General features: G+C 31.6%; 2 protein-coding genes across 2 annotated transcripts; one reads left to right on the forward strand and one right to left on the reverse strand.

The window, feature by feature from the left end:
• Nucleotides 1-6,512: 6,512 nt before the first annotated feature.
• LOC119672907 (tubulin glycylase 3B-like) lies at nucleotides 6,513-9,551 on the reverse strand. Its single transcript, XM_038084073.1, has 3 exons — nucleotides 8,283-9,551; nucleotides 7,449-8,216; nucleotides 6,513-6,866 (listed from the first exon to the last, which is right to left on the reverse strand). Exons 1-3 carry the CDS (start codon nucleotides 9,472-9,474, stop codon nucleotides 6,778-6,780), a joined length of 2,049 nt encoding a protein of 682 aa, XP_037940001.1. The 5' UTR covers nucleotides 9,475-9,551; the 3' UTR covers nucleotides 6,513-6,777.
• Nucleotides 9,552-9,782: 231 nt separating this feature from the next.
• LOC119673311 (tRNA-splicing endonuclease subunit Sen34-like) lies at nucleotides 9,783-12,075 on the forward strand. The gene is made up of 5 exons (XM_038084575.1): nucleotides 9,783-10,158; nucleotides 10,662-10,748; nucleotides 10,807-11,079; nucleotides 11,141-11,245; nucleotides 11,296-12,075. Exons 1-5 carry the CDS (start codon nucleotides 10,068-10,070, stop codon nucleotides 11,769-11,771), a joined length of 1,032 nt encoding a protein of 343 aa, XP_037940503.1. The 5' UTR covers nucleotides 9,783-10,067; the 3' UTR covers nucleotides 11,772-12,075.
• The last annotated feature ends 6,015 nt before the right edge of the window (nucleotides 12,076-18,090 follow it).

Here is an 18,090-nt window from a genome sequence, read left to right on the forward strand (position 1 = left end):
GCGCAAATTAATAACAAAAAAGTTAGCTCGAAAAAATAATTGCTAATGTGATTTTCCGTAATATTTCGTATAGATAAAATTCAATCAGCTTGTGGGCTTGCGTTCAGTGTTGTTGGAACCACAGCTGCTACTATTGTACCGTTGTCGTGAAGTTTGCTTGCTCACTGAGCGTCTAGTCGCAATGATCGGAGCGTTTAGTATCAGCGTCGTGCTCTAAGTCGATGCAGCAACATCAGCATCAGCAAGAGCAGACGTGTTCTGCTCCTCCTCCGCTCGTTACCATTTGGACTGTTACCGGCCGCAATCTTGGAGATATCAAGTACGTACTGCACAAGTAAAAAAATTTCCACTTCACTGAGTATAAATCTTCTTTACTACGAAGCTCGTATGCGGCTGCGAATTCGTCGTTGGGTGCTATTTCCCAACGCGAACGTAGCTTTTCTAGTCAGTCGAAAAGTATCTCGTCTTGCCAACAGTGCTGCTCTGGACGCTGCTCGCTTTCCACAGCTGCTTTTAGCCGAATCGAATCGAGATACTACGTGATTTATGTGACTAAAGACAGGCACCGAAACTTTATATTGAACGACGAATTTGAAAACTAAAAACAATAAAAAGAAAAAATTAATGAACTTTTGATCATAAACCGAGATATTACCCAATATTATGAAAATATCTAAATATGTCTAAAATGTTGAAATTTGTTTAATGAATTAATTGAAATACTAACTTGATCGTAAACATACCCTTCACACAATTATGAATGAAAAGGTATATGTATTAAGTTCATAAAGATGTTTGTAACGCCGAAAGTAATTTATTTTCATAAGGAAAAAGCATCAAAACCCACCGTGTGGAGTCGATATCCCATTAAAACCTAGAAAAAATTACAGATAAATTATTATTTATCTTATTTCTAGAAAGGAATAATGCAGCATAACTTTAAAAACACTCAAAACCTGAAGATACTTTGTATTGCGAGTCGCATTCATATTACAAACATTTTCGGCTACTTTAGAGGAACCGAAGAATATTTGAATGAGATAAGGAAATTATATTTAATATTTAATTTAATTGATTTATAACGTTACACTCGAGAACTTTAAGAACTTTAATTGTGAGTTAGATGAAGGTGGAATCAAAACATGGAGAATGTTCCATGGCTACATCGCGCTTTAAATAAAATGGACATAAAAGACATCTGACAATACACATAACTGATAAATTATCACTTAAAATAATAACCTATAAAATTGTTTTAATATATTATAATATCAAGACGAATCAAGACCAACAATTGCTTTAGTTAATAAAGTTTTAATAAACTTTGTATTAATAAAGTGGACATAACTTGTTGTCAGCAACGGCAGAGGTCTCTAGCATAAGTGCTCTGATCAGTGATCCCAACAGTGTTGCCATCAGCAACGTTGGTGGGATGTCGCATTATGTCTTGCGACATAAAATCACAAAAAAAACCCTGTAGCCTTTCCACTGATACACAAGTAAAATCTATTTGGAGTGTCTGCAGTCGTTGTGATTCCGTCATTTATTGTTTATAAATGATCGTCTATAGATGATTTCACAAGAGATTAAGGATATGTCCAAACAGATGCGGTACAGTATGATTGTGGTATATGGGATATCACATATAATTGCAGTACGGTACTGCAGTAGATTATTTTAAAGAAAATCGTATCACATTTAAAACAATTATTGCTTACTGCTTAACATGGAAGAACTAATTAAAATTGTAGAATTGTATTTAAGGCGAAAGAAGTTTTTTCCAATAAAATTCAGTTCCTGTACATATGTCTTTTATAATTTTTGTTTTTAGATTATGGTAAAAAGTGTATAACAATTCTACAAATAAAGTAAGAAGAATTTTATTATTTTTATTATAATGCTGATATAAAGTACAAGGAACATTGACCGCATGTGTTTGTGTTACCTTGTTTATAACATTTCTTCAACAGATTTGGGATTACACGGTACTTCATCACATCTATTTGAGCATGACTTTGAATAAGTCGAGAAAATATTGCGGTTTAGATATATGTCCTGATATCCAAATAAGTAGGTGATTCGTCACCTTAACTCTATTTTACCTGTGGACAATATTAAGTCACACAAAGAATAACTGAATACGGGGGCTTTATGAAATGATGGATCTGATGTCTTTGTATCTGTCTGTGTTTATCATGTTTCACTGTGTTTTTAGGTTATTGTATTAGAAGTGGTACTTGTTAGTTCTTGTCCGCTATATCTTTTTCTGCTCCATAAACAATAACCCATTGAATACTTAAGTCGTTAAGACTGTCGATTTACATTTGGACACAGCTTGAACTATATTTACGTTGCTAACATATATCGAAGAAGTATATACATATTACTTATATGTGGCTTTTAGTATATCTTGTGTGGAGATAATTCAACCTTTGTCAAAAATTTATCAGCAACATTTTCAGAACCGTCAGTTACAACCTTCAATCAAAACAATTTAGCAAATCAGAGGTATTGTACTTAAATTCACGACATTATAAATTTCTAGTCATATTATCCCAGTACTATTGTGCATAAGTATGTATATTGAATAAGAATATTTACGCAGTTGAGAGGGTTTGTAAACAGTAACTTTGAAACCTTTTGTTAGCTGACGAGTATAAAGGCAATATCGTCTGTGATTGTTTGCAGATTATGTTTCCCATAATTCTATGTTTTTTGTGTATTTTTAGACTATTTTCTGAAATCACCTGAGTTAACATATCTGTCACTAACAATTAGTAAACTAGTTTTATTTTGCATTTTAACATTAGTTATGACGATAGTGACTATTTTACTTAATAGAAACTTTGGTATTTAATAGAGAGGTTTCAACGAGTAATGAACTACAAACTAGTTTTATACCTATATTTGAGTGATATACATATCTGAACACTACCTAGTATATAAATTTAATTGGATGGAAAAGGAGCGCACTTGTACAGAAACCTACCCATTCAAAAGCTTAAGATTTAAGTAAAGTTACTCTGACAATATGCATAACTTATAAATTATCATTGAATTAATAATCGTTGAAATATTTCCAATATATTATAAAAATATCAAGACGAATTGGAACCAACAATTCGGAATAATACCTTCTGTTCAAAAAGTACTAGGATTTTGTAAATAAAACACAAATTTAAATTTTATTCCAACTTTATTTTATCTTCTTCAAAATATGCTCCTTCTGAAGCGACACACATATGCTAACGCTTAATCCAATCTTCCATACACTTTTCGTAGGCCCATGAAGGTATGGCTTTTAGTTCCTTCGGCGAATTCTCTTTCACCGATTCAATCGACTCAAAACGTTTACCAGGAAAGGGGCAATTTGAGTTTCGGGAACAGGAAAAAGTCGCACGGCGCCAGATCTCGCGAATATGGTGAATGAGCGATGACAGTGGTGTCGTGTTTGGTCAAAAAATCGCGTACAACAAGAATTTTCCATAATAAAAATCGCTAAATGCACTTGAGGTAGTCTCACATTAACATCTGCTGTAAACAAACCAATTGACAGATGGCGCTCAAATTTGTACCATATGTCAAGAAAAAAAAAATTTTTTGAAAAAGGTTTATTACTTAAGGAGTAGTTACCAAAAAACAAAATTCGGATACTTTTTGAGCAGAAGGTATACCCGCAGCCAAATGTATAAATTGAAATGATGAATGGCGAAATCTTTTACGATTATATTAAAAGATTTTATAAAGACTTTATCTATCTTTTTCTGAGAGACCAGTTCTCTATTAACACGCAAATGCTACTGGAGAAAAGACACTTGATCGATTATCACTAATTGAGACTAAGAAAATATATATTGTAGTTTACATAGCCTTGAGGTTGGTTGTCCAGTCAACTACTTTTTTTATTGCTTTGGATCAGATGAAGTAATAAAAACATTGCTTATTTATGTTGGCAGCAGAAATAAAAGACTTCTATTACTATCTCGTTAGGTGGCGCTGTAAAATCATTAAATGGCTCGATAATTCAAGGGATCGTGCTTGTTCATTATATGCAAAGCAAATAACAGCTTAATTGATTATTAACAAAATTATATTTATTTATAAATTCATCTATTTGTATTTCATCTATTTGTATTTTAAAGACGTTTGTTTAATTTCCGTCTTATAGAAATTAGAATAAATATAAAAAAAATAAGTGGATATATACACTTAAATTGAATAATAAGCATTTGATGGATTTTCTGAACAATTAAAGTAATCAGTCCTTGGTAATTGGATCTACATCGAAACGAAGGGATCGAAACAATTATTCACAGCTAACCGTCGGCCGTTTTCAACTCACTATGAATGGGATTAATAATTAAGCATAAATAACAATATAAACTGCAGAATTTTATTTATTGAATTTCAATTAGCATTTAATATTGTAATTTGTTAAGATTCCAATGAACTGAATTATTCTGGCTACAGTCACTGCCTTCACTCCAATATTTGTTATAACGTTTAGCTCATTTGATTACAATACTTCAAATTTTTTTTACAATAATTTTTCCATTTTCCATTTTCATTATTGAGATAGCATTAACAAAATAATACTTTTTATATAAATAAATAATGATAAGCAAAACAATATTATTTATTATTGGGAGTAAAATATATAATTTAAAACTTATTTTAATTAAAAAGTTCAAGGAATGTATGTGTAAATTTTAATACTATTATTATAATTGTGCCATTATTTTATTGTAGTCAGAGTGTAAGAAATTGCACTTTATTTTTAAAGTTCTTTTTTTATTCCTCTTTGCATTAACAATCATTAAACATTAATATTATTTTATGTTGTGAGCAAATTTTCTAAACACTTTAATTGTACAGAATAAAGTGGTTTGTGTATATAATAAACAAACAGATAATATGGCGAGTTCGAGAAGATCGTAAATAATACGGTCTTTAATTTGTGTGGAGAGCGTATTGTGTTTTAGTTGAAATTTTTGATTCATTTTTTATTTCATTGGATTCTACATTTCTTTGTAATAAATAAATACTATGTTAAGACATAAGCAATTTTCGCATAGAGAGTTTGTGTTAACACTTTCACTTTCAAAATTTTATGAACGGCAAAATAATAGAACAAACTAAAAGCAATTTGTTTTTCGACAGGATTCGCCGCTATATTTTCTTATTCCTTAAAATTAAATTCCCTTACGTTTGTTCTAATATATAACAAAATTTCTACTTGTTTCTTTAGTTATTTAATTAATTTATTAAAGAAAATAGATTTCATATAATAAATTGTTAATTCATTCGCATATACATTTTTGTTTAAAATTTGTATTTGCTTGAAGTTTGCTTTGTATTCCTTCTTTAAGTTTCAAGTTAATTTCAATTCATAAAAACAATTAATATTGTTTCATTGTGAATTACGAAAACTGATTTATTCGATACACAAACCATTTCTGACACTGCTTGTAGGGGTATTAAATGCATGTATACATGAGTGAAATGGTGTGCCTGTTGGTAATTGAACAAAAGGACAAATTTTTGCTTTTAAAAGAAACGGTCGTTAACTAATTGTACCACTTGTTTCTATTTTACTGAAATTGTCTTTTCAATCTTAACTTTAAAATCCTTGTGTGATTTAATTACAAACTTATTTAAATTTTCTTTTGTAAGCATGTCGCAAAAAAACGAATAAAATACTTACAATGGCAATTCTGAATAAAATGGAAATTTTGTTAGGCTGATATATGCAAAATACGAAATAAAATTTAAAGTTAAAGTTTCGAAAATGAATAATAATTCTTTGTAATATTTTTTTTACGTGATTAGAATAAATTGTGAATTTTCATGCATTTTAACAGTAAAATAATAAATACAAAAAGTAACGTATGTGTTACGAACAATGACGACACGAAATACGAAGAATTAACGAAATCATTCATTAATAGTTAACTGGAAATTTCGTAAAACTTCTAAGAATAGTTCACAATATATGAATTTTTAGTCTTAGCAACCATGCGATTTGAGCTGCTTATTAGTTAAGCGATTTCAAAAAGGTTGGACTTAATAAGCCAGCAGTGTTGTTGTTTTATATGTTATTTTTCAAATAAGCAGTTGTTCTTTTGTGATATGTTACATAAGAAGAGGCCTAATATTGAATTTTGTATAAATATTTTTTTATATATAAAGCTCAAATCGCATGGTTGCCAAAACTAAAAATTCCTATATTGTGAACTATTCTTAGAAGTACATACGAAATTTCCAGTTAACTGTTAACGAATGATTTCCTTAATTCTTCGTATTTTGTGTCATCATTGTTCGTAACACATACGTTACTTTTTCTATTTATTATTTTACTATTAAAGGGCATGAAAATTAATATAAAAAAATATATTCTTACCAATAATTACAAAGAAAAGGCCTATTAATATTTTCTTATATGACAAATTTGTTAACAATAAAGTCTTTAAGTAGTTCATAATTTTATTTAGTTTATTGTGAATGTTCATGAATGTTTTGTAATAGAACATAAGAAGAAGAAATTATCAAATAATCGTATTCTGTCAACTATTCGCGCTTTTCAAGTTGTTAATAATGTACTTGTTTTAAAGATTACCGCCATCGGACGCTCCAGAAATTAGCAAAACGTAAGTTTGTAAATTTATTATTATATATAACCATGTATTGATCAATAATATTTTCGAGCAAAAGGTTGATCATGCAATTTTTTTGTATTCTTGGATTTTGTTTTCATTTTGGCATGATTTTGTGAGGCGTCTAAGTATCCTTCACTAGTGTTGTGTCATGTTTTGAAAGTGCCTTCACTGAAATATTTGATTTTTTAGCTTTCGCCTTCCTTCGTGTACCTAAATATTAAAAATTAGGCTACTTTTAATTTTGTTTAATATAATTTGTAATTAAAAAATAAAATTTGAGAAAAAGAGAGAGATAGCATCATACTGGCTTACATTTGTCGGTAGAAAACAAAAGAACGCAAATTTATTTTGTCTTCTACCAAATAATAGGTCTGTTCCACGAGCTACTCGTAGTAACTTTAGTACTCGTAGCACTGTTTATACTCAACTGCGTTCCAATAGGAAATTTTCGAGTAAATGAAAGCATCTGAGAGAGCGTATCATTCTTATCGAAAATTAAAAAAGCGCCACAGACTTGTGAATCAGCTGTTTTGGTTTGAATTTAAATTTATGTATTGTTTAATTGTGCGGCAGTGGTTGTTCTCACTAATTTTACACAAAGCTGTTCCATGAAAAAATGTGTAAAAAGCGTAATTTGGCACTTATTTGTGTTACGCTCTCAGTTTGAACTTGTGTTTTACTTGAGTATTACTACGAGAAGCTCGTGGAACAGACCTAATGTAAAAATATACTATACTCCCGCGTGATTTCAAAGAAGTGTGCATTCGACTTTGCGCTTTTTATTTTAATTACCTGCGCCAGTTGCCTTTCGATGTGCTTCTGTATTTTTGAAATAAGTAGCGTTTTCTTTCTTCTTATTTAGCTTCATAGCTGTTTTCAGAATTTTATCCTGGAAACGCTCTGGTAGGGGAAGTTTTTCGCCGGATAAAGCTACTTTGCAATTTGGCTCGACTTCCCTTAAAATTTTATGTACAACTTTGAATATTAGGTTAAACTGTCCAGTAGATGTATTGGGATTGTCTTTTGAGTCGACAACAATTTTAATTAGATCCTTCTGAACACGTGGGCACAGCTTTGCTGTTACTGAAGTAGAATGACACAAATCTGGGGTGGAATTAATTTCTATTAAAATTGGGTTGAATTCTTCATCCAACATAAAATCACAACCATACATTTCAAAACTATTTTTAACGAACTTTGTATCTTCGAAACTCGCCAATACAACCGCAATTAAGTTCTGTATAAAGCCGGGGTATATTATCTTGTTCCATACATTTTGTCCACCGGGCAACCGTCGAAGATACTCTTTAAATTGTGCAGAGTGCCACATGTTATGAATTGGTAGGTTTTTACTTCGATATGCATCGTTTTTATACTTCTTCTGCACACAGTTGTTGGTCAAATGTATGGCTTCTCGTAAGTCCGTCATGTTGAATTCCTGTGAGCTAAATCTCAGATAGCAGTCGTTGTATAGCCAAATGCTTACGTGCTCACTTGCAACAGTTAGGAGCATGTAAGCGCGTATATCGAACTTAGTTTTATATATTAGTAAAGGTCGCTCTAGAAAATATGATGAAAAAAAATAAAAATCTTAGTAGGATTAAATTACTACGAGAGGTTACTCACCAATATATTTTTGTACAATGTAACTCCCATTCATATTTTTACTTGCATGGTCTAGTATTTCGTTTAGAAATTTTTTTACAACAATGCCTATACCACGGCACTGATAACCTGGCTTTAAAATCCAAAGGTTTCGAAAACCTTCCCAATTAAGGCCTAGTTGCTTCTTTTCAAGTTTCTTGATCATATGCATTCCGCATTCAACTTCACCAACAAGGTTGTCGTGGTTTGTGGTTAGCCATGCCTTTCTGTATATAATGCTATTAGATTTTATTATGAAGTTTCTCATGGCTATTTTCTCCTCGTCATTTTTTGTAGGTATGATGTCCAAGTTTTTATTCTCCAATTCATCAAGTTGGTTTTGAATGTTTTTGAGTGCAAACGCAATCAAATCCATTGATACGGTGCCGTTTTTTTGATCGATATTCAAATTAGGATCTTCAATATTTTCCCATAAATATCGGATCAGGCTGCGACATTGTGTGTTGTTGTAGTCTTCTACAAACGATAAACGTTCTTCAACTCTACCACCAAGTCTGTAGAAGCGCGGATATTTCATTGTACACATCGAATCTCGTCTGTACCACACCTCAAGTTCAGAACATCCAATAAGTCCGATTTTTGTTGAAAAATCGACTTTCAAACCACGACGTATACGATTTCTAAGTGGAAATATATCTCCGCACATATCTTGCATACCTTTAGGTTGCCATATAAAGAATGCAGGGTAACGCGCTAAAAGTTTTGATATCATGACTATTTCATAATCATTTCCAGGTCGTGCGTGACGCATTAAGGAGTCCTCAGGTAATGTTTGTAGATATGAGTACCGATTCGGTGGCAGTTTCTCTAACCAACCACGGTCATATAATTCTTGTCTTATTATGTTATAGGAACCGTAGACTATAAAGATCCTTTTATTCCTATATGCATCTTGAACTTTCGATTGGTATACGCTTGATAGCATACGGACCTCAATTTTAGTGGTTGGTAGTCGAGTCTGCACACCTAGCTTGGTCACATTTCTTTTAACATTATAAATATTAGCTACACTCAGCTTATCCTTAACAGTTTCTTTTTTAGATATCGAGAAGCTTGTGGAGAGTTCTATTATTTCAGCATCTAAATTTTGTACCAAAGTTCGTATTTTTGAAATAGGATTCTTGTACTTAATTTTGGATGTTGATAATGCCATTTTTCATATCCAAAAACCTCTAAACTTTATGAAATAATTTTAAAATACCAAAAAGTGTGAGCAAACCATTAATACGAATTTGTTAAAACTACGAACAAAAAAATATATCTGAAGTTTAAAAATATCTAGACATATAACAGAAATTTTCTATTTGATAAAACAAATCATGGCTTCCTTTCTGTACTAGAATAACGTAGTCATATGCTTTTTTCAGTAGAAATTTTGAATCAATTCGGCAAAGTGCGATAATTTTATTTTAAATATATTTAGTTCTGTTTTCTTTATTTATTATTATAATTGTTTATTATTATAATTGTATAAATATATACAAAACGAAATAGGATCGAACAGTCTTACGTGCACTACACAAAACATATTCGGTTATCAAGTAACCATACATATGATTTTATTTATTGTGAATGGCTACATGAACTGTCAAAAAATGTAAACATAAGAAATACAAAAATGGTATAAGGAAGTTACCGCCGCAAAAGAACAGTTGGTAGAATTTGTTGTTTTTAGCAAATATAATTTATTAATAAATGCTTTGGATTTTTATTAATTGAATATTTCTGTGTTGTGTGTAATACGCAATGGAGGAGAATTCTAAAACTTCAGAAACTACGCAAAAGAAAATAGTTTTAACACTTATAAGTGGTACCGGCTTTGTTTTCAATCATAATGGTAAGAACATAAACGTTTCTTGTAGGAATTATTGTATGTAATTTGGGCATTATATTAATATTTTTTATAGTATATACTGTCAGATGTATTTTGTAACGTTATACATACATAGTTGTATTGAATAAGGCCAACTGGCGTCCCTTTTCTTAAACTGCATGCCTTATTCCGTTAATCGAAAAAGCACGCCGGCTGGCCTGTTACAACCATTTTAAGTTATGGACGTTGCTGATTTTGGCAGTTTGTGCGCAGCTCCACAGTAAAAAAATGTCAAATTAAAACTGTAATTTTAGTTTTTTTAAAAAGAGAGTAGCTAAGTAAGTGAAATATGTATGTGTTCATTATAAAATTTTTTATATATAATTTTGTTTTGAGATCGGGTAACTGTTCCGTTAAATATTATACATGAACAAAAAAATTACTTTACTCAATTTTGTAAGATATAGTTTTATGACTGCTATAGTTTAACACTTTAATATTTTAAATCGTTCATTATTTTTCTACAGATTATGTTACACTTCGAAAGAAATATCGTATAATTGGAGCAAGAAGAGAAGCTTGCTTTGCTCGAAAAGTGTTGGCGTCACGTTTTAGTAAGAAAAACTCAAATTTTATTTAAAAAATTTTAACACATTTTCTTTCAAAATCTAGGTATTCCTGTGCGATTGACGCCGCTAGAAACACGTTTGTTGTTGGAGCGGGACATTGCTGTACTAGTATCTAAAAAAGAAAGACTTTTGGGAGAACCCTCAGTTGCTGAGCAAGAGGCCTTTAAAGACCGTTCCACGCAGCAATTAAAAGCATGCAATGAAATGAATGTCGCAGAAAAAACAGTGGATAGAGAATTATCAGTTCCAAGAAAACATTTGGGCAAAAGAAAACATTCCTCTGCGACCGTTATAACACCATTACCTAATATTGAAGGTAAAATTCTTAACAAAAATATCATACATAAAAAGTTATTAACAATTTTCTATATGTGCAGAAATAAATAAAATGATAACGGAAAATGTGAATAATACGGAAAGTAGTTTTGCACTGAATGAAAAAAGTTTATACGTTTTTTTTAATGGATTCCCCCTGCCACATAGTAAGACTCACTTTCTACAAATAAATTATTTTTAACTACGTTTTTTTTAGAAGCTAAAATTGTGAGTGTTAAAGACAACAACTCTTTTCAATACCGAGTATTTAGGGATTTATGGATGCGTGGTTATTATATAACTTGTGGCGATGTGTATGGAGGGGATTTTATTATTTATAATGGAGATCCTGAGCGATATCATTCTTCTCATATTATTAATTTGTTACCAGATGGTAAATTGCATTATTATGAAATGATGACTATGTCACGAATGGCGACGGCTGTAAGAAAAAATAGTGTCGTTGCGTATCTAATACAAAAAGATGAAAACCAAACTACTGAACTAAAGTACTACACATTTAAATGGAACAAGCAGTTTTATGATTCATTTAAAGAAGATAAAACTGAATCTTCCACTGAAAATGAATCGTCCACTGAAAATGAATCGTCCACTGAAAATGAATCCTCTACTGAAAATGAATCTACCGAAAATGAAGTGTCCACTGAAAATAAATCTTCTACTGAAAATTAATACATATTCTAAGACTTGAAGGAATGTTACGAGGAAGGAGATGTTGCCTCCGATGCAATGTAATGGTTAACTGAAGACAGCAAATCAACTTAAACAGTAATAAATCAGTTTTGATGATGAATATTTCAACTCATAGATTATGTTATACGCACGGGACTCATTCGCATATATAAGACAACGAATTTGGGATATAACAGCTTCAATTATAAAACACATATATGAATATGTAATTGTATTCAACACATATTTCACACATTTTACAACATCATGTTATCGTTTTACTCTTTTTCACAACAATTTGACGAGGTAAATTATTTATAAATGTATGTTTATCAATTCATAAATTTTAAAGAAATGTGTAGAAGTGAAATGTATGTATAAATTTTTTGACAATAAGTTTATTAAAAACCCAGATTGAATCGTCATCTACATTTAATTTACATTTTGAGACAAACAATTGAGAGTGCAAAATTAATTAATTTTAAATGTCTGGCAGGATAATTTTCAGATATCAAATTTTTAAATTAATAATTCAAAGTCAAAATAAATTTTATATATAAAAGTTTTTTAAAATTCCACAAATATTCATAATTGTTCGTGTCGATCCTTTTCCGAGTTAGTGCATCTGGACACATTAAACAAGTAATTTCCGCATCATTCTCTAATAATTCTTACTTTCTTAATATTTTTATAAACTTAAATAGTGAACAAAATTGAAATATTTTAAGTCGTGTGGGTTGTAGATTACTTTTTACATAATTATTTTGTTTATTTATTTAAACATAAATCATAATGATACAAAATGAGCAATATATAATATCTATTTAACTATATTTATCCATTTAGTACTTCTGTAATAAAAGAATCATAGAAGGGTCAATTAAATAAATACAAAACCTAAATTTATAAACTAAATTTATAAAAACTTTATACTTTATATATTGTAGTAAACCATAATAAGGCTTTATGTCATAGTCATAACTTAAGCCATGATACTGACTTCAGTAAGATAAATCTAAAAGTCGCTAAAATTTATTGCTGTGAAAACAACTATTTCTTGTTTTGTTATATTTAGTATTTTTGTACTTGCATGATAAATTATATTTCCTTTTTTTACATTAAAACGTTAAATTTGAAATAAAAATGAAAGAAACTATATGCTTTCAAACAATATTACCATCAATCACATACTTAATGTGACATATGCTAACCTTACTATGAAAAGAAATCAAAGTCATAATTAAGTTACGATTGTGACATTAGCCCTTTAGTATTGACTGAAAACTGACATTATTTAGCATTCGCATTGTTTACTTAAGGTGTTTATTAAAGTATTGGTTGTGACTTTTCATTAAAGGAATATTCCACTATTTGTTAATGCAATTTTGATATAAAGTGTCCCTAGTAATAAGATCTGTATCTTATTACGTTTACTTTCATACTTTGGTCACAGTCTAAAGATTCCTTATTTTTCAAATCATGCCGTCCATCTATTATCTTTTTTACATCAACTTTGTTATTAATATCTGTATTAATAGCTTCGTCAAGGAAATGAAACAAAAACTAATGTACTTTCATTAATTGATTATAATCTTCTTTTCAAATTTGCAAGATCTAACTATCAAGAGAAATCATCCAACAATTTGTTTAGATGCTCACATCAGCTGTAAGCAGAGACAAAAGGGGTCTAAAATGCGATTCAAATTTCGCATCTGACCAGACTGCAATGAGCATTTACTCCCTCCTCGTAACTACCTTAAATGAAAACAAAATGTTTTATTTTCAATCTATATAGTCCAATATATATACATACACAGAGTGAAGAGCGTAATTATTGACACAGAGAGTATGTTAAACTTTATTTGGAATTTCTTCACCTTTAATACTAAACTATCTTCTGTTGATATGATTGTTAGTATAGCATTACGACTATACTAACGTGCCGTTCTTGAGATAACATGTAAGGATTGCAAGACGAATACATGTTTAAGGGAGTGGATAGGTGGGGTTATGGTTCAGGGGATAAAGGAAGTGGGGAGGGGCGATATATTTGAAACCAACCAAGGTTTCAAGGTTCCAAGAATGCTCGGGTCTATGTCGCGGAGCCAGTCGTCGAAGACGAGCAAGCGCCGTTCAACATCCCCCAAAGGGGTCACACAAGCAGGTATGTGTTTGTTTGCCATTTGTCGTTTATTACTGCTGATTCTAATGATGTTTGGCTTGAAAATCAAATTCTTGCACCGTTATTTGATCCATTAATACTAAACTATCTTCTGTTGATATGATTGTTATTATAGCATAATGACTTAATGCATCAATGTGTCTGCTTAATCTGCTGATTCTAATGATATTTGGCTTGAAAATCAAATTTTTGCATAGTTATTTGATTTATTAACCATCTAGTTTTATTCTTTGAACGCTTCGTCTTTATCTTTTGCAATCACCACATCATTTTTACATCATCTATATACAATAAAACAATACTTATATTAATTAATATTTCTCTTGCAAAGACGAGCGGCAAATGATCTTGATAATGAGCAAGTTCTGTGGCTTTAACAATTAAGTTTTTCGGTATATGATATGCTTTTTCTTGATTTGTTTTTGTACCGAAGGCGAAGCAGCTCTACTAGCTGCTACTTGTGAAAAGATTGGAATGAAATTGTTATAATAGTTGACCTTACCTATAAAGGTTTCAAGTTCTTTTGCATTTTTTGGCTTAGGTAAGTCTTTTACTGCTGCTACTCCTTTCTGATCTGGTAATATTCCTTTGGCACTTAAATGTCGACCTAAGTATGTAATCAGGCTTTGTAGGAATTCGCTCTTAGATCGCATGCATTTAATACCACTATTTTGTAATCGCTTCAAGACTTCTTCCAATCTTTTTAAATGTTCCGCATCTTTTTGTGCTGATATAATGATATCGTCAATATAATTTCCAACTCCTGGAAAATCATTTAGTATGCTTTCCAAGTACTTTTGAAATATGGCGAGGGCACTAGCAATACCACAAGTCATGCGCTGATACTGATACAATCCGTTTATTGTATTTACTACCAGTACATCTCTTGATTTTTCATCTACTACAAACTGCATGTAAGTCTCTTTTAAATCAATTTTAGAAAACCTTTTTCCATTTCTGATCGTTTACCTAAAACAACTGCTCTCGCATTGGTAGAAGGAATTGATCAATGTTAATTTGCTTGTTATCACCTTTCAAATCTCCACATATTCTTATTGATGAGTCTGGTTTGTTTACCGGAAGTATAGGAGATGTCAATTCGCTCAGCTTCTAATTTAAATCTTTCCATTAAAACAAATGGAATTGGTCTGCTTTTGTTAAAAATTGGGTTGGCCTTTTCTTTTAGTTTATTTGATGCTTTAAAATTTTTCACTGCTTCTAGTTCGTTATCAAAAACGTCATTATATTTTTCACATAAGGCTTCAATATTAATATTTTGCCTTTCTTCTATTGTTGCCACTTGCTGAATTTTAAATTTGAATATTTTAAAAAGATCTGCACTTCCATTTGCCCAGCGGTTTTAATTGGAGAATTCCCATATGCAAATATTTTTTGATTATATTTTTTTAATGGAGGTTTACCTTATTGCTCATAGGTTTTATATGAGATTATTGAGATTGTTGCACCACAGTCTAGCTGAAACTTGATTATTTTATTTAGAATTTCGATATCTACAAATTCTTTATTATTGTCTTCATTAAATTTTTCAAGAGAATGTATTGTTTGTTCAGTTTTTGATTGGCACACTGGTGCTATGTGACCAATTTTACCACACTTGCAACATGTTGCTTTTTTAAACTTATAATCAAACCGCTATTCAGAAATGAAAATCTCAATGGTAAGAACAGGAAACTAATATATAACCAAATAATTCGTCCGTCACTTCTATATGGTTGTGTAGCGTTTAGCAAAGCTTCAAACATTACTATTCACCAGCTAGAAATTACACAAAGCCAGGTTCTGAGAAGACTTTTCAAAGTTCCATGGTACATTAGCACGAATGACATCCTCAGGGATATCAAGATTGATCCCATCAAAAAATACATAAAGGATAGAACTCTGAAATTATTTGCGAAAACTGACAGACTTACCAACACCGCGTTAATAAATCTCAAAATGGTTACTGGCTCCTCGGGGAGGTATGCAGATCTGAGGTCAATTATTGCTTTGTCTGATGATGTGATAAACAATAATCTAGTAAAGGTGTAAAGGGGGTTTTGAAAATACCTCGAGTTAAAAAAGAGTATAAGTGCTTAAGTGCACTAGCTCAAAACAGCTTTAACATAATACTAAAAAAAACCAGAGAATGATTCAAATTTTTGATCTTGATCATTTTGATTATTTCATTATCAAAACTTTTATTGCATTCCTCTGACCCACACTTAAATTCGCAATCTCTTGCCATGCCTCTAAGATCGGCTACATATTCTTTGTATTTTTGAGCTGTTGCCTTTGTTTACCTAAAAAAATCATAACAGGCAGCTATCACGTGTTTTCTCTCTCTATAATGATCCCCTAGCAACTCCATTAATTGCTTATATGGTTGGTTATCTAAGTTTTTGCAACCACACAATTATTTTAATAATTCGAAGGCTTCACTTCCTACCCATGATAGAAGAAAAGCTTTCTTTTTCGTGTCATCGTTCACCATGTAAGCTGTAAAATACTGTTCCAGTTGCTGGAAATAGGAGTCCCAAGTTCCTTTTTCATTGCTAAACGAATGGAACATAGGCACACCGCCTTTTGAAGTGATGAAATTCGAATCTCCGCCACGCTGCTCTATTAATGTTTGCATCATTTGCTGCTGCATTATTATTACCTTTTTAAATTCATCTTGCTTTATTAATAATTTCCTTCAAAATCCTTATGTCCATCTTTACGTGGTTTGATTGATCTGTATTTTATATTCAGTTCATCTCTCTTTTTTTTTACATGTTCATTCCATCTCAGCTTTGCATCCAACGTCATACCGAGGTACTTAGCCGTATTAGAATGTGGAATTTGTATTCCATCAATGTAGAGGGGCATAAATCTGATATTTCCGTTTGTAAAATTGACGTGAACTGATTTATAGTGGTTAAGTTTTATTTTCCACTTTTCAGCCCAAGCGATAATGTCATTGACAGAAGACTGCAGACGCCTGGCTGCTGTTAGTTCATCATCTCCAATCGCTAGAACAGCTGTATCGTCAGCGAACGTCGCTGTAAACGTCGCTGAGCTCGTTGGCAAATCATGTGTGTATATTAAATATAACAAAGGACCAAGTACACTGCCTTGGGGTACCCCAGCGTTGATTTTTTGGAGTTCACTGTAATCGTTTCCATGCTTCACACGGAAGTAACGATTGGTCAAATAAGAAGAAACCATATCAAATACTCCAACGGAAAAATGTCTCTTATTTTTGTTAGTAGACCTGTATGCCAAACTTTGTCGAAAGACTGGGATACGTCTAAGAATACTGCTGAACATACTTTCTTTTCCTCAAGGGCAGTTTCGACTACGTTTGTGATTCTGTGGACTTGATCAATGGTCGAGTGATTACACCTGAATCCAAATTGATGCATATGTATGGTCTGCTGTTGTTCAAGTAAAGGCAACATCCGTTTGAGCATAATTTTTTCAAATACTTTTGAAAGCACAGGTAGGAGAGCTATTGGCCTATAGGAGCTAACCTCGTTTGCATCTTTCCCCGGTTCAAGGACCATAATAATTTCTGAGACCTTCCACAACGAAGGGAGATATTTCAATCGTAGAACAGCATTGAAGATGTTAGTAACTTTAACTATGCAGTTAGCTGGGATTTCTCTAAGAAGTTCTGCAGTTATGAGTTCATATCCTGGTGTTTTTCTTAGCTTAAGTTCGTTCTTTATTATCATCATTACTTCAAGCTCGCTAGTTGGCGGCAAATTGTTTATGCTATTAGTACCCAGATCACAAGTTTCAACACTATTTTCACTACCAGAAATAGAGAATACTTTTGTTAAATGTTCAGAAAAAAGTTCAGCTTTTTCTTTATCACTATTGGGCCATTGGCTAGTGAAGGTCTTTATGGGTGCGTTATAAGAGGCTGGCCGTTTTATATTTCGAGTGCATTTACACAAGGAGTAATCTGTGCTGCGATCATTGGTCAAATCAGACAAGTATGAATGGAATTGTTTATTTTTAAAGCGCTTGATCTCAGAGGTAAGTTCTTTAGTCAGCCTATTTAAATTAGCTTTAACTGCTGGGGATCTGGAGTGTTGCCACTTTTTCCTTATTTTAAGTTTTTTTGGTAGTAGTTCTAATATGGCCGTTGGA

This window comes from Teleopsis dalmanni, chromosome 1, assembly GCF_002237135.1.
Source record: "Teleopsis dalmanni isolate 2A chromosome 1, ASM223713v2, whole genome shotgun sequence".
Taxonomy (NCBI): domain Eukaryota; kingdom Metazoa; phylum Arthropoda; class Insecta; order Diptera; family Diopsidae; genus Teleopsis; species Teleopsis dalmanni.